General features: G+C 45.5%; 1 protein-coding gene across 1 annotated transcript in view; it reads left to right on the forward strand.

Moving 5' to 3' along the window:
- The window catches only part of MKX (mohawk homeobox), a 60,111-nt gene extending 41,257 nt beyond the window's left edge, over positions 1-18,854 (forward strand). The window contains exons 5-6 of the mRNA XM_060121874.1: positions 18,266-18,299; positions 18,405-18,854. Of these exons, the coding sequence (XP_059977857.1) occupies positions 18,266-18,299; positions 18,405-18,591 (221 nt within the window). The 3' untranslated portion in view covers positions 18,592-18,854. The remainder of the gene's footprint in view (positions 1-18,265; positions 18,300-18,404) is intronic.
- Positions 18,855-19,828: the final 974 nt, after the last annotated feature.

Genomic DNA, 19,828 nt, shown 5'->3' on the forward strand with positions numbered 1-19,828 from the left:
CCCAACAAAAAGCTGCCTTCCTGAGGGAGTTATTCCCCCCTTAAGGAGCTGAATTTAAACCGCGCGAGTGGAAGCCAATTAAATGGAGTTTCTTTCTAAAAGAAAACGTTTCTTTGTTGTTGTTTGCTTGTATTTTGGTTTTTGTCTCTGTGCCATTTCAACAGATTAAAATTGTGTCTCCAAATATGCCAGTAGAAAATGGACTTTACTGACTTATCCATTCTTTAAGAAGCATGTGTCCTCAATAGGAAAGAAACTTTGCATTGTCATTAACGTTCGGTCTTCAGTGGAAATCCTCATTAACTGCGTTATGCTTTTCACAAGTCCTTTTTTTCTTTCTTTTTTTTTTTTTTAAAAAAATACATGTTTCTTTTCACTTACCTAATACGTTCTTCTTTTAGCCTAGTATGGAATCCGATGTTACATTTTTTAAGGGCACTTTGTGGTTAAAATAAAGTTCCTATTAAATGTTTCATGTCAAAAGGTGGACTTTAAGTGCGAACTTTGGTAAAAGGTGGATTAGTGGAGATTTGCCTTGAAACTTCTAGCTTTTCAGTGTTCTCTGACAGGCAGGGAGCCAGCTACATGCTCTGCTCTCTCTGTTCCTTCGCTTAAGGAAACTATTTCTTTCCTTTTCACCCTTCGGGTGTACATTTCCTTCTGAGAGCAAATGCAGTATGGATAAAGGGTGTGACTAATAAAGTTTTTAAAATAATTCATCTTTCAAGACTTTGGTATTTGACACTTTTTTTAATCACACGCTGGATAGTATTAGCCAGCATATGGGAAGATATTTAGATCTATGTGCTGAAACATTATTCGTGTAAGACCCATCCATATTTATTTATTTGTATACCTCTTTTACCTATATGCCGATCGAGTTCCATGTTACGATGACTACTTTGAGGAGATAACATCACAATGTTTCTAAATATGTTGCTACGTAATGCGGCCACGCTGCGTCCTCTTCTTGTTCAGGGCGGCGTCCTGCATCCCTGGGCACATCAGCGTCCACATTCGAAGGCCCTCAAAGCACTTCCTACTCTCAGCATGTCACCGTCAGACTCCCGATGGCCCGTGCCCTCCAAGCTGAAACGTGCTCTCCCTCCGTCCTTCCGGACTCAGAGAATCCCCACCCACCCAGTCACGGGAGGCAGCCCCAGAGGCGGTAGAGGCTCCTGCCTCGTGCTCCCAGACCCCACCTACCCTTCAGCAAGGCTGCCCCCGAGCGAGCGTCCCCACTGCTGCGTCCTCCACCCCCACTCCTCACCTGTCTGAGTTCCTGCCGCGATCTCACCTTCCACTAAGGCAAGGGGGATCGTTCTGAAATCCAGGTCCAATCGTGTCACTGTTACACATCCTTTCAGGATGGAGTTCACCTTCCTCCTCCTGGCACCCAAACCCAGGAGCCCCTCAGCACCCGGCCTTTGCTGATCTCTCACCTGCCCCTTCGCACGCCTCATTCGTTTCAGCTGCACAGAAAGATTTGACACAGGGGTCAGGTGCCGGCATCGCCCTGCCCTTTCATACAGCTGCCCCTTCACCTGGAACACTGCTCCCCACCTTTGCCTCAGTGGCCGCCGCTCATCTTTACCTTGGCCGGTCGCTTTCCTGTCTTTACTGTGTCCTGGTGCTCAGATGGTGATGGCGCTGGCTGGGCGCAGGCGTGATGGAGGAGGGTGCTTGCTGGACGCACTTGCCCGTGGCCTCTTCTCTGCCGCCCCAGAGGATGCCATCTCACTCAGAGCCCCACTCAGGGCCCCCAGAGCACTAGTCACACGGAGCTCTTGTCATTTACTCAGTGAGTTGCTTGGGGTGAGACCCATCTGTAATTCGTACAGTATGTCCCCTGCATATGAACCTTCAAGTCGCGAGCTTTCAAAGATGCGAACATGTGTCCACGTGTTTGGTCACGTGAGTTAGTTGTCACGTGCGTGCATCCTCTGCAAGTGGTCGTGCTTTTGTGTACTTCACTTACAGGACTGTGTAGACCACAGTAGTGCAGTATCTTTATTTCAAGCCCAGGTTGGCTGGAAGCAGGTGTAAAAGCAGCGGTGATGTAGCCGGTGCTGCTAAGATGTAGCGGCGGCGATGTAGCCGGTGCTGCTGAGGTGTAGCGGCGGCGATGTAGCCGGTACTGCTGAGGTGTAGCGGCGGCGATGTAGCTGGCGTCTCTTGTTGCTGACGATCTGCTTCAGCTCTACCATCTCCCACCTGCTCTCCCTCCTCCAGTCGGTAAGTCTTCTGTCCTGTTCACTCGATGCCAGCCCCTGCATGCCAGCTGTTGTACTGGACTACTGTCCTTTTCAAGGGACTGTACTGTAAGATAAAAAATGTTTTATTTGTTTGATTTTTATGTATTATTTGTGTGAAAAGTATTATAGACCTATTACAGCACAGTACTGTAGAGCCGCCTGTGTTAGTTGGGTACCTAGGCTAACTTCGCTGGACTTAACAAACGTGCTCTCGGAACAGACCTTTTTTGTAGGTAGGGGACTTACTGTATTTCTAAGGTCACAGTGCCTGACATTTAGAGTGCATTCAGTAAATGTTTGCTGAACCAACCAATGAACCTGTAGAGCGGTGAATGAAGACACCATGGAGAAGAGCCCGTTCTATTGCACTTAAGATTAAAAGATTGGGCTTCTAGTACTAGCCCTATGGTTTACTGAGTTTAGCCTCGGACCTGTCAGTCAGCTTTTCTGAGTCTCAGTTGTAAAATGGGGAAAATGATATAAGTGTGCACAAAAAGGAAATGAGATTAATGCACATTTATGACTTGCGAAATGCTTGATAAATACTGTTGTCACCACTGTGAATTGTGATAAGTTGACCTGGACCTTAATTATGCCCCCAAAAGGGGGGGGAGGGTAAAATGCTGTGTACAAAGTGTAATTTTCCATTTGATACTCAAAAAAATTTGGTTTTTACTTGGATAAGTTCAGCTTCATTGTAGTGTTGTTACCCATTCTCTATGAAAGCACCAGGCAGCCAAAGATGGCACCAAAATTCCAAGGGAAGTTGAGTATCTCTCGCATTCTGCTGTGCAGTGGGAAGAACTTTTTAATAAATGTTGGTCTCCTTGTAAGATGCCGGGAGTACTGAAATAACCCATATATTCTTACTCCAATTGAAGGATACCAAGTACAGCTGTTTAGGATAAAGCAGTGATACAATTAAGGTCTTTTAGGTAATGTCTGTTTTAAGTAGTTATTTTTTCCCTTGTGGAATTGTATCAGTCAGTGAGCTCTTCATAGAGCTTTTTACAAAGATTAGAGACCTGTCTTTTAAGAACTGGGCATTTCCAAAGCTGTTTCCCCAGATGCAAATGCCATATTCTATCTTGAGTAAAGATCTTCACAATTTAAAACTTTCTCCGAGCAATTAAGAGTAAACACGCTAGCATACCTATATGATTGCGTGGATAACACATGCAAGCTGCCAGGCCAAGAACAGCTACGTGCGCCAACCCCAAAAATGAGCAGCAAAAGACCGGTTGCTGACCTAATCCTGGAATTTGCCGTGTGTATGCTCATTCTTACTCTCATCGAAGACTCCATTCTGATGTTTTGCGTATTGTGGCTACTAAGCAACTTAAGTGACCTTCTCCAAGCCGTTGCAACACTGAAGTCTCCACAATATGCAGTCTTGCCCTTTGGGGAATTTTCCACACTGGAGTGTCAGAGACATAACATGCCTGCCCGTGACCCAGGGGAGACAATTCAAATGAAAAAACTATTTTGAATTGTTGTGTTATTCATTATCTGTTCCATTTCAGGGTAAATCTTCAACATTGCCTCCTAGTTTGCTGCCACTACAAAGACTTTGCAATTGTGGAATAATTATAGCTGCTCTTTATTGAGGATGCCTGGCTGCCTGGTGGTTTGCAGTGATTATTACTAATTTCTGCAACAGTCTTCATCATTCCGTATTTTGTGTCTATTTTACAGATGAGAAAAAAAATGAGACGCAGAGATATTAACCGACTTTCCCCAGACCACATGCTAATAAGCAGCAGTGCTGGGATTCAGACCCTGAGCTCTCTGGTTTCAGATCTGCTCTCTTCCATTGCAAGTTACTGTGGGAGGGGGAAAGTGTGATTAAGTGAACTTCACCCTTCCCAGTTCACACTGATTAGCAGTGAACAGGTGCACTCAATTTCTCAATTCAAGATAAACCAAAAAAAGGCACTAATCCCATTAAAAGCAGCTGTAGGAATTTGAGTAACTAATTGGGTTATTCTCTTTCTCTGTCTTAATGACTGCTAACATTAGCATGGAATTTCCATTTGAATAATTTTTCAATTAATCATAAACTGGGACTCCCATTTCTCAAGCAGCCTTTTGACAGATGCTTTCAACACTTGCCCCACACAACTCCCATTACCTCCTTTTTTTTCCTCCAGTATAAAAATAATCATCTTTTTTTCATTTCTGGGCCCACTTTCTGCTTTTCCTAGCCCTGCTAATTATTTTTATGATGATGACGATTACTCGTGAATAATTAATTCAGTGCATTTTCATCATTACACATCCTTCGTTTCTTTATGCTTCTCCAGGGGGTCCTATAAATCAGGACAAATACAGATTCCTTTGCCTTTCACTTTGAAAGAAAGGATTTTTGTGCATCCTTTTGTCCAAGTAAGAATCTATTATCTATTATCCAATAAGCTATCTAATAAAATAACTTTTATTTTTTAATTTTTTAAATTAATCTAATGATTTTATTATTTTTTCTAAGAAGATCATTCCATTTTTAAAATTGAAGTATAGTTGATTTACAGTATTTGTGTTAGTTTCAGGTGCACAGCATAGCGAGTCAGTATTTGTACAGATTGCACTCCGTTAAAAGTTATTACAAGATAATGGCCACATCCCCTGAGCGGTACAATAGACCCTTGTTGCTCATCTGTTTTATACACAGCAGTTTCCCCTGCCCCTCCCTCTCCCCACTGGTAGCCACTAGTTTGTTCTCTCTGTCTGGGAGTCTGCTTCTGTCTTACTGTACACATTTGTTTGTTTTATTTTGTAGATTCCACATATAAGTGATATCATTCAGTATTTGTCTCCTAAAGTAGGCTGAAAATCAGTGGGATAATATATCCAGTTACTTAGAGTTTGGAAAATAAGAGAAATATATTTCCTAAAAAGCCCGACCGACTAACTCTTATTCCCATCTTGTGCTGAGGGCTGTGTGATTAATGCTGCCCGAGGCCTGAATGGAACAATGGCTCACTTCTTCCTGCGTGTTTGTAACGTCCTGTGTTCAGCTCCCATTGTGGTGGCCTGGGAAGGATGGTTTCTCCTCCCTTGTTCAATAGATGCTTTTAGCTCCCCTGGCTTTGGACCCATGTGCAAACCGTATGCATAATGAGTGGCTCACTCCTGCTGGCTTTAACTGGGTGTGCGTCTAACAGGACAGACCTCTAAAACAACAGAGGATACAGTGAGCATCGCCGTGGAACATCTGTAGTTTCAGGAGCCTTCCCAGTTCTTTAGTTTTTGTGAGTAACTGTTCTGCCCCTTTTGCGTTCCCCTTCTGAGTGTGGAGAGTTACCACTAGGGAGGGGAGAAACCACATGCCTGCGAGAGCTTGGGAATCTTGCAAGGAATTACGATTTTCCTGGCTGTCATTACCCAAAGAAGGGGCAATTTTTTGTGCTTTCATGATGAAAGTATGTAGTTTGTTTACCCTGGAGTGTGAGAGCCAGGCTCTTTTGTGTAGTCCTTTGATTCAAAGCAATGACTATGATCTTCTGCACAGTGCGTATTCATCACCTAGTTCTGGTTCTCTAGAGAGAATTTAATATTTAAATCACTTGTGAGTGTATATAGTGCATCCCATCACCAAACCCAAAAGTGTGACTAAGTGGATCTGGTTGGTCCTACGAATGTAATTTTTGATTCTTTTCTCTGTTTTTCCACAGCTTTCTGCTTTTCCCTGTCTCTCTTTTGTTTATTTCAAAATTAGTTTACACAACTGATTGTTAAAATATATTTCTCTCTATAGTCATCAGAAAGTATGTGAAAGGGTAGAAGATATCAGGAATTACAGAGGATTGCTTTTAGTCCAAAAATAATATTGGGTTCATTGTCCGTTTCTCTAAATCAGTCATTTTTAATGATTAAAACAAATATGTTTTCTCTTTTATTTCTGGGTGTCTTATTTACTTTTAAAACAGGCTGTGACATTTACAGGGCATTACCTATGGCAACTGCTTGGCATTTAAATATATTTAAGTCATGTGAACATGCCATTCCTCTGCATTTAAATTTCCGTGAAATGGCTTTACAAGAACTTTTCTGTGTGCTGTACTGATGCTTCTTTCTGGTAGTCATCAAGCTCTGGTATTTTTTTTTTATCTAAGACCCTAAGAGTGTTGCGCTCTTTCTTTACAGTTTCTTTGCTTCACGTTTGAGTACTGTATATTTACTATCTTGTGATAGAGACACCCCTCCTGAAGATTGCATTGCTTAAGGCTGTAGCGTGGAGCCTGTGTGTCTAATTTGGGTCATCGGTGGCGGGTGGTGGTCCCAGCACAGGAGGGACCCACGTGCTCTGCAGGAAGAAGGGGCTCAGCTCACCCTCCAGCAGACACGGCCGAGGGTCGTCCCTAGTTCTCAGCCTGTCCCTGGGCCTCTGGGTGGCTTCCAGGTGCTGGTCACTAGCACTTTGATCCTCTTCAGCCCTTTGGTCCCAGATGCTCTGCCATTTCTGCTCTTGTTCAAAAGCAAAGCCACCAGCAGGCCTAGACAGGACCCTGTCACTGCTCAGTTCAGCATGCTGACCACTGAGCTCTACTGTAGTGATTTTGGTCCTGGGGGTGACCACGTTGTTTGCATGGTGGTTCTGTTCCCCTATCCCTGTTCCTCTTTAGAGATCATATAGCTCCAGGTGCCTCTCAGGGCTGCTTTAAAAATAACAGATTAAAAATAACCAAAAACGGTTTCTAAACCTCATCACAATGTATAACAACACCATGCTCTGTTCTTCCTGAGGCAGGCCTGAACAAAGTATTCTAAGGGCAGCAGAAACTAAGTTTACTTGAGTTTATAAAAGCTTTTTATCCTACCCTAGGAAGAAAAAAAAATGCACATTAGGTTGAATAATTACTTTTTGATGACCCCCATCTGGATTACTATTTCCCAAAGGAAAATTTAAAAAAATATAAGACTCCCAAAAATAAAAGTCCCCACCATGACAGCAATATAGAGCTGGGCCTACGTGTTTATTTTCAAAACAGAAAACACAGATCTTATAACAGTCTGTTATTACCATAGCTGCTCCAGTTAGAAGAGAATGAGGGTGATTTGATTATTCTGAAGTATTGTGTAATATATTACAATGAAAATCTTGGGTCCCTTTATCCTCAAGTTTGTATTTGTAATGACTCTCCCTGAACTATATACATCACAGCATAGCAAAAACTGTAATACCCGGGGAAAGTAATGCAAGTAAACTTTTATTACACCATCCCCCCCCAAAAAGGCATATTTTAAGTGGTATTATATTCATGTTTAAGCAAAAATAGACAAAAGCATTTTGAACCTAGAGTCACCCATTTCTGAACGGCATTTTCCTAATACAAATGTTATATCTGCTACTGATACGAAGGTAGAATCAGGAACTTGGTTCACTAAACGCAGCCCCGACGGATCCTACTGAGCCATAGGACCCTCGGCACCCCCAAGGGACCTGGGGTGGCCCCCTCAGCGGGTAAAGGTCGACTGCCATGCTTCACTTCCCTCAGGGAGTCGTGACGCCAAAGCCCTTCCTGTGCACCAGGCTCTGTTCCACAAGCTTTACACTGGGCACCTCATTTAATCCTCACTGCAAGCCCGGGAAGGAGGGGTTACTCTTATCCCCATTTTATAGGTGAACCTGAGATGCGATGCACATAAATGACTCACCCGACGCCCTGTTTCTAGTGAAACCGCCAGCTATTTTCTTATGGTCCTAAGATACATCCTGTGCCTTAGAGAAATTATTGTACAAAAAGGTGGGTTTGATCTATGAAATGTTTTTGTTTTCTCCCCAAATAGATCAACTTGTTAGGTGAAAGCAACTTATCCCCTACTCGCTTCTAGAAATTTCTTGTATCCTACATTTAGGTGATAGCAGGGAGATAGGATCTATATGCCACTGGAATTTAATGAATGGTTTGGGGTGTCGATTCCTAGTGACTATCTGGTCTTCTCTGGTCAGATCGGGTCATCAGAAGACCTCTAGACTAGGGACACTCGGACCCATAGCCACGGCCCAGGCCCGCAAGGCCTTCTTCCTCATCTTTACGCCTCTCCCTGCTTTTCAGCTTCTCCCACCTTCAACAACATCAACAAAAATCTTCCCAATTTTCATTTGAAAGTCCTTCCCCACCCTAGTTTAGACTTCAAATGACTGTTTCTGAAATTAAAAGCAGAAAATCACAGAACCTTTAAATGTAGAAATGTGTGAACATAGAACACTGACATGCCAAGTATAATTTTAACATTTTAAGTGTATTAGGAGCATCAAAATGTATCTGAAATGTAGGAGAAAGACTCGTAATACTGTTCATCTTATGTCTAAAATATGCTTCTTTTCTATTAATAAGTACAGCAGACGAACTGTGAGTAGAGAACTGTCACTTGCACCTCTTCTGGAAGATCCAAGGGGTTGGCGAACGTCACCTCTCTTGTTGTGTCATTTCTGGTGTTAATGCATTCAGACAGGTTTAACAGCAAGATCTCCTAGTCTGAAGTGTCATTTCTGGTAATTTAAGGAATTTGAAAAGCATGGCCATAATGTGAGCCAACTCAAAGATACACTTCAGTTCATATATCAAAGCAAAAGTACTTTTTGATTTTTCAGAGATACTGAAGAGCTTGAAAATACATGGATGGAGCCAGACTTTCCAGCCAGTTTCTAGATGATAGCAAATGCACATTTTTCCATTTAAAAGGCCTTTTTTTGCTGAAGAAAGTTGTATTAGTACGTTGTAACCTAACACTATTCAGCTACATATTTATTAAACATTAACCTCCTAGACCTGTGGTGTGGCGGCTGTTATGTAGCCCTTGTGCTATTGCAGAACTTAGAGGATGAGTGTCGGTGTTGGGACACTGGGACAGAATTAAAGTTCAGCTGAGAGTCAGAGTAAGACCACCCTGTTTTCAGAACTAGTAGCCCAACTTGCATGTGGAAGGGAACGCTTTTATAACCAACTCGCGCCCCTTGCAGCGCACGGGCACACACGGAAGTTACTCGGGTATAGTTAGGAAGTCATTTTCTGAGACTTTGGCTAGAAACCTAGCTTTCATGGATGAAACATCTGGGGTGACATCTCCAATATTCCCCTTGAGAAAATGAAGTAACAAAATCCATTAGACACGTAAAGTTCGTAGATATTCTTTAATGTGACTCCAGTTCGTAGATATTCTTTTTTTTTTTTTTTTTTTTTTTTTGCGGTTCGCGGGCCTCTCACTGCTGTGGCCTCTCCCGCTGCGGAGCACAGGCTCCGGACGCGCAGGCTCAGCGGCCATGGCTCACGGGCCCAGCCGCTCCGCGGCACGTGGGATCTTCCCGGACCGGGGCACGAACCCGCGTCCCCTGCATCGGCAGGCGGATGCTCAACCGCTGCGCCACCAGGGAAGCCCCTAGATACTCTTTAATGTGGCTCCAGTGGCTCCAGTGGCCCCAGTGCCTCCAGTGGCCCCAGTGGCTCCAGTGCCTCCAGTGGCCCCAGTGGCTCCAGTGGCCCCAGTGGCCCCAGTGGCCCCAGTGCCTCCAGTGGCCCCAGTGCCTCCAGTGGCCCCAGTGCCTCCAGTGGCCCCAGTGGCTCCAGTGGCCCCAGTGGCCCCAGTGCCTCCAGTGGCTCCAGTGCCTCCAGTGGCCCCAGTGGCTCCAGTGCCTCCAGTGGCCCCAGTGGCTCCAGTGGCCCCAGTGGCCCCAGTGGCCCCAGTGCCTCCAGTGGCCCCAGTGCCTCCAGTGGCCCCAGTGCCTCCAGTGGCCCCAGTGGCCCCAGTGGCCCCAGTGGCCCCAGTGCCTCCAGTGGCTCCAGTGGCCCCAGTGGCCCCAGTGCCTCCAGTGGCTCCAGTGGCCCCAGTGGCCCCAGTGCCTCCAGTGGCTCCAGTGCCTCCAGTGGCCCCAGTGGCTCCAGTGCCTCCAGTGGCCCCAGTGGCTCCAGTGGCCCCAGTGGCCCCAGTGGCCCCAGTGCCTCCAGTGGCCCCAGTGCCTCCAGTGGCCCCAGTGCCTCCAGTGGCCCCAGTGGCCCCAGTGGCCCCAGTGGCCCCAGTGCCTCCAGTGGCCCCAGTGCCTCCAGTGGCCCCAGTGCCTCCAGTGGCCCCAGTGCCTCCAGTGGCCCCAGTGGCTCCAGTGGCCCCAGTGCCTCCAGTGGCTCCAGTGGCTCCAGTGCCTCCAGTGGCCCCAGTGCCTCCAGTGGCCCCAGTGGCCCCAGTGCCTCCAGTGGCCCCAGTGGCCCCAGTGGCTCCAGTGGCCCCAGTGGCCCCAGTGGCTCCAGTGGCCCCAGTGGCTCCAGTGCCTCCAGTGGCCCCAGTGCCTCCAGTGGCCCCAGTGCCTCCAGTGGCCCCAGTGCCTCCAGTGGCTCCAGTGGCCCCAGTGCCTCCAGTGGCCCCAGTGGCCCCAGTGCCTCCAGTGGCCCCAGTGCCTCCAGTGGCTCCAGTGGCCCCAGTGCCTCCAGTGGCCCCAGTGCCTCCAGTGGCCCCAGTGGCCCCAGTGGCCCCAGTGGCCCCAGTGGCCCCAGTGCCTCCAGTGGCCCCAGTGCCTCCAGTGGCCCCAGTGGCCCCAGTGGCCCCAGTGCCTCCAGTGGCTCCAGTGGCCCCAGTGGCTCCAGTGGCCCCAGTGCCTCCAGTGGCTCCAGTGGCCCCAGTGCCTCCAGTGGCCCCAGTGCCTCCAGTGGCCCCAGTGGCCCCAGTGCCTCCAGTGGCCCCAGTGGCTCCAGTGCCTCCAGTGGCCCCAGTGGCCCCAGTGCCTCCAGTGGCCCCAGTGCCTCCAGTGCCCCTCGTCTTGGCGTGTCACGTGCTCTGGCACAAAATGGCATCAGAAAAGCCACTTTGTCCCTGAAGAGCATAGATTCTGCACAATTAATGCATTCATCTGTGCTCGTGGGCTTTGGCCAGAGTTAAAGCATTTCATCCTTACATAATGGTTTTCATATTAAATCTCTGAACAACACTGTTTTTTCTGATGAACTAACATTCAGCCCCATATTCTAGATGTAAAAAATACAGTGAGAGGAGAGGTTAATTTTTAGAAATGTTTACAAGGATTTATATAGTTCTTGGTATACATGCTTAAGCTTTCTTCTAAGTGTTCTGGAAAACATGAAGTCCTCATAACCTGAGTCTAGTGTGATTAGCCCTGCTTTCCAGGTGTGAAAGTTGGAGCACAGAGTAACTTAGCATTGAGAACCTTTAATATCTTTAGTGGAGAAGATGGAAAGTGGAGTTGAGACATTCTAATTGGGTGGTACTCCGCTTATTTGAAAAGTTACGTTCAAATTACAGATCCCACCTCCTGTGCCTTTAGTCCTCCAGTCCAGACTGATGAGGTCAGAATAACTGTGCGTTTTACCAGAACAGAGGTTCAGCTGGGAGTTAATAAGGAGCCACCGGCCTCAAGTTCTTTTCCTCCACATAATCAGAAAAGCCGTAGGACAGCTATGTAGCTCCCTAAATGATAGGGAGCCCATCGACACTTAGAGGTTTAGCCACGGTCATGGGTGCTCCCGGAACAATAAAGATGTTCTGCTGTTGTTAATGGAACTATAACCTATCCTGAAAGCTTTGAGGTGTCAGCTACCCCAGTCTTCACTATTGGTCCAGAAGAGAGGGTTGTGGTTTCTAATTTTTTATTTTCTGGGAGGAGATCGAGAGGAGGACGCATTGACAGAAAGGCAGCTGACGGTGGGGACCCTGCGGATCCAGGACATCTGGGCACTATTAGCTATAGTGAGAGGCCAGCCCACGTGAGAGGTGGCAGGAAGGAAAAGAATCTTTCTCCAGATGGTGGAAGTCATGGCTGGAGAAAACACTGGCTTAATTTTTGGAAAAGATTTTCTTTAAACTCTGAAATAATTTTGGAAGCCACTCATTCTTTAAGGCCTCAGGATAAATAATTTAACTAGTATATTGCAAAGGGAAAAGAAATACCAGCTCCATCCATGAAGATGAGGCGGGTTTCATTTTATAATTTTCACTATTCCGAAGGGCTCCACTAATCCTTCCATGAGCGATAGCCTTGATATTCACCAAGTTTTGGTGCAATCTCTTCCTGTCATGCTGAAGCTTTAACGTGTAATTCACCTTCAGTCCATGGCACTGGAAAAAGCAGTTTAATCATCAACAGATAAGTGTTACAGGTTGTTGGGTAGGTTTTTATCCTTCCTTTTTGAGCAAAATCACTTGGGATGATTTATCTTTACTTATTCAAAAGCTCTAACTACCCCAAAGAGAGGATGACCACAGACATTTCCCCTAAAGTGATGCAGCAACGGCTGTCTAGCAGTTACTTAGCAGCAATTCAGTCCTGGTGATGCAAGAGTGATTTTAGGGGTGTCACATCTATTAAAATGTCTAATTTAAAGTCTGAGGATGAGCTCAGCGGAGCTTTAGATTTCCTATTCTGTGATTTGGACTGATTTTTTGATGTTACAGATTAAATAATGAGGGAAAAAAGTCATTTTTTTGTATCTCTATGGTCTAGAATACTAGCAAAAGGTATAGAAAAGGTGTTTAATGGGCTTTCTGTGTAAATAATGCATTAGACCTTGCCATGGTCTTTGAAGGTGGCTTTATCAACTGAGATTGCTTAAATGATGAAATGCTAGTAATTGTTGTTTTAAAGATAACCCCTTCTTGTAACATTCGAGACTCTCAAAATTCAAGTTTAAACCGGGCGAAGCTGGATTTTGAATTCTTTCAAGCCGTTTCTTTTTCACAGGCGAAAATACAAGAAACAAAAAAAGAAAACAAAACAAAAAACATTGCCACATCAGGGGAAACCAAATGATAGATTATTATCTCGTTTGTTAACAAAAGGGTAAGGGGTAGGGTAAGGAAGATGTAGAAGTTCAGTGAAAAAGCAAGTTCTAAAATGCATACAGAGACTTCCCTGGTGGTCCAGTGGTTAAGACTTTGCCTTGCAATGCAGGGGATGCGGGTTCGATCCCTGGTGGCGGAGCTAAGATCCCACAGGCCTTGCGGCCAAAAAAAACCAAAACATAAAACAGAAGCAATATTGTAACAAATTCAATAAAGACTTTAAAAATGGCCCACATCAAGGGCTTCCCTGGTAGCGCAGTGATTGAGGGTCCGCCTGCCGATGCAGGGGACACGGGTTCGTGCCCCGGTCCGGGAAGATCCCACATGCCACGGAGCGGCTGGGCCCGTGAGCCATGGCCGCTGAGCCTGCGCGTCCGGAGCCTGTGCTCCGCAACGGGAGAGGCCACAACAGTGAGAGGCCCGCGTACCACACACACACACACAAAAATGGTCCACATCAAAAAAATCTTAAAACACGTACAAAGTGACTCTTTTTTAAAAAATGTATATAAACTTGCTTTGGGAGTCAGTACATCCAAATATTAATTTGAGTTATCCGTCAGTGCCCTCTATTTTCTCTTTTACACTTTTTCCTGGATTTTCTGCAGCGAACCTGCATGCCTTTCTTATTAGAGAACAACGACAAATGCTATTTTTAAAAGTAAAGAAATGTCCAGCCGCGGTGGAACCAGTCTGTAGGGGTGTGTGAGCCCCGCCCAGATCCAGTGTGTGGGGAAGTAGAGAGAGACGGGGTCGATGCTGTCTGGTGTGAGTTCCTGCAAATCTGGAGCGATCGGTATTTCAGAATATTCAGTGAGGCTTTATATCTACCCGACTCACCAGAGCCTCGTGGTTTATCTCAGTTGTTCCAAGTATGTAAATAGCTCCAGAAACTGGTCTCGTGCGCCAGGGTCTCTTGGGACCCCTGAGACCAGAAACACTGAAGCCTGGCTGTCCACATCTGCTGTCTCCAGCAGCGGCTCCCAAACCGACCAAGTGTGAGAAGGCACATTTGTCAAGCGTCTGGAGCTCTCTTTCCATTTTAATTTAGGGAAACATATAATACATGATTTTTAGATTATGTAATTTAAAATACTTGTTTTCTTAATCTTAATTTTATTTACCTTTCAGTGGTGTGAGTAGTATTTTGTGGAACATTTTAAAACAAGACTTACTGATTAAATTTGAAAAAAAATCTCAGTGCAAAAGATTTGGCCATATTTTTTTCTCTTTTTACGACTAGAATTATTACCTCAGGAATATATATCAGAATGAATATTTCTAAACTGCATTTCTCAAACTTGAATGGACACTTTGCCCACAGGGCTTTGTGCTTGCACATCTCGAGTTGCAGTAGAACTGAATTTTCTTGATAATTGTTTCTCTACTTAACTTTATAAGGAAACACATGTCCAAACTGAGGATAGCCCCATTTTAAGTTTCAACATGGTTTGGGTTTTACAGCATCCAAGATTTTCCTAACGACGCATCTCTTTTTTTCATTCCTTTTCTTTTTTGGTCTTAAAACACGCTCTTTTGGCTGGTTCAGTAAGTTGTTCCTGCCAACCAGTTGCTTTTATGATAATTGACAGCGTAGCTGATTTTTGGAACCTTGGGATCTAAAAAGGCATTTTAGCTCAGACGTGGGACCGGCAGAGCCAAGCTACTTGCAGAGTGAGAGAGGCAGCTGAGCTGGCCTCGGACCCGGGTCTGTGCCTGGGCAGTGACGGCGGGCGGGCGTCTGCTCAGACCCCTTCCTGCTCCTGTCACGTCCTCTCTTGAGCTACTGGGCGCCGCTTCTGGAGGGGGCTGGTGAGAGACCTCCTGTCTGCTGAAGTGGCGTCGAGTGGTGGCCCAGAAACCCACCGCTGCTTAAATACTGACGACTGGCCGAAGAGACACAAAATACTTGAACCAGATAAGCGCCGGTGAGTTTATACTTCAAAGGAAAAGAGCACATGAAAAAGAACATTCCACATTTAGCACATTTAATAGAATGAGCGGATTGTAAATTGTCTGAGTCCCCCTCAAACGACCTCCATTCTCTGAAGCCGCTGGGGCGTCTCCCCAGGTTTCATCTCAGCATCAGGAATAGAGAACAGTCTCCCCAGATTGCCAGATGCTTATACTCCTTTGCTTTCCTACAAAAGTACAAATGTTTCAGAGTACAAGGGCCCCTGTCTGCTGTCTCCCTTCTGCTGGTGCTTCTGGGAACCGCTGCTCTGCAGGAGGTGGCTCTCGGACGCACAGAACCCCGGCGACGCGGGCAGCTCGCCAGCAGCAGCAGAAGCACGCCCTTCCAGCACCAGCTGAAGTTTTGCACCGAAACTACCCTCGGCACAGAGATGCCCCCAAAGCAGCGTTTGACCCCCCAGCAGTCAGCTTTTGCTTGTTGGTTTGAAATCTTTGACATCGAACTTCGTTACATGCTGTTTGAACATTTACTACTGATAGAGAAGCAAAGTGTGTCTTCTCTTCATTCCTTTTTATGAAGCCTTTTCTTCTGTTGCTGGGAAAGGAACCTGAATCCATACCAAATGACATTGAACTGAGTGCCCTCTCTGCCTTAGAAATAAATTACAGGACTCATCTTTGCTGCGAGGACATTGTTGACATTCGTGAAACTAATTAAGAATACCCGAACGGGGATCGGGGTCTCTGTGTTTACACTTCAAAGGTATTTTCATAGGCACCAAACTGTAAAACACATACACTCCAAGAGTAAGCAGAGTTTTATAATTTCACGGTTGGCCGTAGTAAGCTTGGTTCTTGGTGGCAGGATCCTGGTAGGCAGCCATGGGGGCTGCTGCTTGTGGCGTCTGGCTGGCCGCGGGGATGCAGAACACCCTAGTTCACACTTCACCTTAAACCAGCTCTCGTGGACCTTCCCAGGGACCTACGTGTCTTCCTTCCACCTACAGAGTTGGCAGCCACGGGCTTCCTTCCTGTTGTCTGCACTCTGTTGCCCATCCAGGTGGGGAATCGGATGCTGGTCCCCTGTATACATGCGAGACAGCTTCGTTCGTAAGCCAGAGCATCAGTTACATGGTCTTTTCTGAATTATGTTTTGTTATTTCCCTAATGTTATTTAACCTTCATGGAACTTATTCTGCTTTTGCCAAGTCTTTCCATTGGATAAATATCTCCATAACCTATTGCTTCACTTTGGCAACAGAATTGTTGCAATTTGTGGGCAAAATTGAGCAAAGGCCTAACTCGTTTTTTTTTTCTCTCTGTAAAATGTCCAATGTTGTTAGCTTTTCTTGTCCTAAACAAAGGCACTGACTTACTCTCTGTTCTGGTAGTGCCTTGTATCTGTCATTATTGAGCAGAGATTTGCAGTTAATAGCACCAAACGGAGAAAGACTTGACAGACAGCAGAGACACTGATGCTGGATAAGCCAAGACACAAAGTGCTTGGAGTTGTGCCCACATGTAGGACGTGATCTGTAAGCGAGGGTTACGAGGGTCCTGTGAATTCAAAGTTGTCATTCTTTTCCTTCTGTTTACATAAGCAATATTATAATTCCAAAATTATCAAGCAGCAGAGGTGTAGCTAACCATCCAGGCCTACCTCATAGGGGCCGAAAGATCCAGAGGCTAGCAGGGCTCTGGAGGGGGACCAACTACGCAGGAATCCAGTTATTTTTCCAAAGATCCCTAAAACGAAAGGAGACCAAAGGGACTAACGTTTATTGTTCCATTTGGGGCCAGACACACTTCATCTCACTTACTTTTCGTGACAACCTTGCCGTTTATTCACTACGCGCTTTTGTTGTGTTTGCTTGTCTTCTTTTTCGGCAGGGTAGGTAGGGTGGCCCTGAGTGAAAGGCTGTGCAAAGAGCTCAAGGTGACCGTTACTATCTCCCGGTCTACACTGCCTGGCCTGACTCAGGATGTGTTAACAGCTTTCCCTGACTCTTTTCATCCATCGAGGGCATCAAGGTTTAGCTGCCTTGTCGACACGGTCACGTCCCTGGGAAATGTCGCCCTGCTGGGACTATATCATGATCATGTTCCTGATCTCCCCCCCAGGTCTCTCCGAGTTCCACGACTCTCTGGGAGCCCAGGGCTGGAGATGAGGCTGCACCGCGGCAAACTAGCTTTGAGCACTGCCAGGGAGTTAGGGGAGGAGAACAAAGGGAGGGAACTGAGGGCAGGAAAAGCCAGCTTTCCAGAGGCCGTGGAGCCCAGAGACGCTGTGAGCAAACTCCCTGTCCCCATGCTTCCTGTGTGGGGTGCAGGGCTTCGTTCTGTAGGTTCTCAATGGTGTTTGTCGCTGATGGTGGTGGTGCTGGTGGCGGAGGTTTAACTGCTGTACTTCTGGCGTCTCTAAGGCTGCTGGGAGCTCCAGCCCCACTCTGTGTTCTAACCTCCCGTTCCATGCCGCTGCCCCCCTTTACCCTCTGGAATCTTTCCCTCCAGCATGTCTATTTTTGTGTTCCTGATACCTTGCTCTTTTGGCCAGAGGAGCTCCCCCAGAGAGGGTTAATCCGGATCAAGAACCCATTTCATCTTCCTTTATAAGGTGTGGTTTTGATAGACATTCGTGCTCCGAGTGAAGCAGCAAGCCTGGCTCTCCTGTCCTGCGGGATGAGGGGTCCGTGTGGAGCTCACAGACCAGTGCCTGCTTATTCCAATCCGCCAGGAGTCCTGCGTTGCTGTCAGCACTGGGTCTGTTATTCATCGGCTAACTCGCCAGAGGGGACTACCTGCCAGTCCTGTTTCTGAGATGAAGGTTTGATTTCCATGAGATCATAGACTGCCAAGCCACAGGCACCCTGAAGATCACCTAGGAGCTCCTTTATTTTATAGTTCAGGAGACTGTACCCCAGACCTCATGCAGCATCACAATCTGCCCAAAGGCACACGGCCGGCGAGTAGTGGGGTGAGACCAGAACCTGCCCCGGAACGGTCAGCACTCTCTCCCTGTGCCATCGCCCTTCTCACCAAAATGCCCAATCAGTGTCTCAGAACAAACTGACCGCAGATATTTGTATGTTTATGAGAGCCACTTTTTATTCTGTATTACCTGTTCTCATCTTATTCCCGCTTCTTTGCAAAGAGATTTTTTTTCACACCTTCTTCGTAAAAAAAAAAAAGTGTAATCAATTTTCAACATGTTTCCTGATGAACTTTCATTCCTCGTAATTAATGATGAAAGGCCTGGGATTCAAAAAGATAGCAGAAAAGAAAAGTAATCAGATGTTTGCTTTTCTTTACAGACACTCTGGAAAATAGATCCAGTAAGGGTGACAGGTGAGCGGTATGTTTTTATTTGCCATTTGTGCTTTTCAGTGGTGGTCTTCTCTACGTGCGCTGCAGTGAATTTGATTATTTTCTTTCTGTTCTGCTTAAATGTAGTGCAGCTAATAGAAAGGGACCAAGCAAGGACGACACGTACTGGAAGGAGATCAATGCAGCCATGGCCTTAACAAATCTCGCACAGGGAAAAGACAAGCTGCAGGGGACCACCAGCTGCATTATCCAGAAGTCGTCCCACATTGCAGAAGTGAAGACGGTCAAAGTGCCCCTGGTGCAGCAGTTTTAAGAGTTCGTCACCTTTCAGATCGATGGCTGTTCTTCACATCAGTGTTTTTTCATAAACCCTCATCCTAGGGGCTGGAGCAGCAGTGAAGATGACTCCTTTTCAAGCCTCTTCCTATTTTTAATCGTCCTAAATATATCATTTAGTTGCTTCTATAAAAGACGTATAAATTATAAGACCTCACTTTAATCAAAAATATTAACTTATTTTATGTTACTCCAAGTATGCATAAAATGTCTGCATTGCTATTACAGTAAGTGCCTTGCTTTCCCGAAAATAAGCTGCAACGTGGGCATAGTAGAGCAGCTGTGCCTCAAAATGACAACACCACAATGCTCATGAGACTGTGAGTGCCATTCCAGATGGACCTACCCACGCCAGGACTCAAACCATAATTGCTGAAAGCCCTTGAAATGTATTCACTAATTCACATGTTAAAACTTGGAAATCTGTTCAGCCCAAATGAAATGTTCCTTTAAAAAAAAAAAATTCTGAAGTATTTAAAATTGTTCAGTGTGCTTTGCCGAGGGACAGTGAGAATTTTATGCACGTATCTTGCCTGCATATCTGGTTGGTTACAAACTTCCAAAATAAAAGGTTCAGGGATCACATAATGTGTACATTCAAGAAAAATGGCAATGAACGTGATCAGAAAAGAAGTTTTTAAGCACTGCTGGAAAACACCACAATGCTCTTCAGAATTGATTTGGATTTTCTTTTTCTCAAGTTTTGCCGAAGTTTTCAAAAAGTTTATTATCTAAATAACTCGAAATGTTCCCGTATAAAACTAAAACTATAGTTTAGGTTTAAAAACATAATCCTGTTTGCATTAGAGTTCAGTGTTTTTTGTAATGGAAACTGTTTTTCATATGGAATAGCTAAAAACCTCTTATTTGGTCCATTTCAAATTACAGTTGCTGATGGACAACTTATATTGCATTGAGAACAAGGTAATAAAAGAAATGTATCTCGATGTGAATATACATATACACACAAAATTGATTTTTAAATTTAAAACATATGGGAAACAAAACATTGAACAGTCTCTGACTTTTGCCAAATAGGACATTAAGGTGAAATCATGTATTAAAAGAAAGAACATTTTGTTTCTAAATTAGACTATCGTGGAGTGAGAATAATCAATATCAAGAAAGATCTTTTTCAATCAAACGTTAATATTCTAATCAGCTTGGGGAGGCTTGAAATTTGAATAAACAGTAGGGATGCCAAATATAACAGA

The sequence above is a fragment of the Lagenorhynchus albirostris genome, chromosome 1 (assembly GCF_949774975.1).
Source record: "Lagenorhynchus albirostris chromosome 1, mLagAlb1.1, whole genome shotgun sequence".
Taxonomy (NCBI): Eukaryota; Metazoa; Chordata; class Mammalia; order Artiodactyla; family Delphinidae; genus Lagenorhynchus; species Lagenorhynchus albirostris.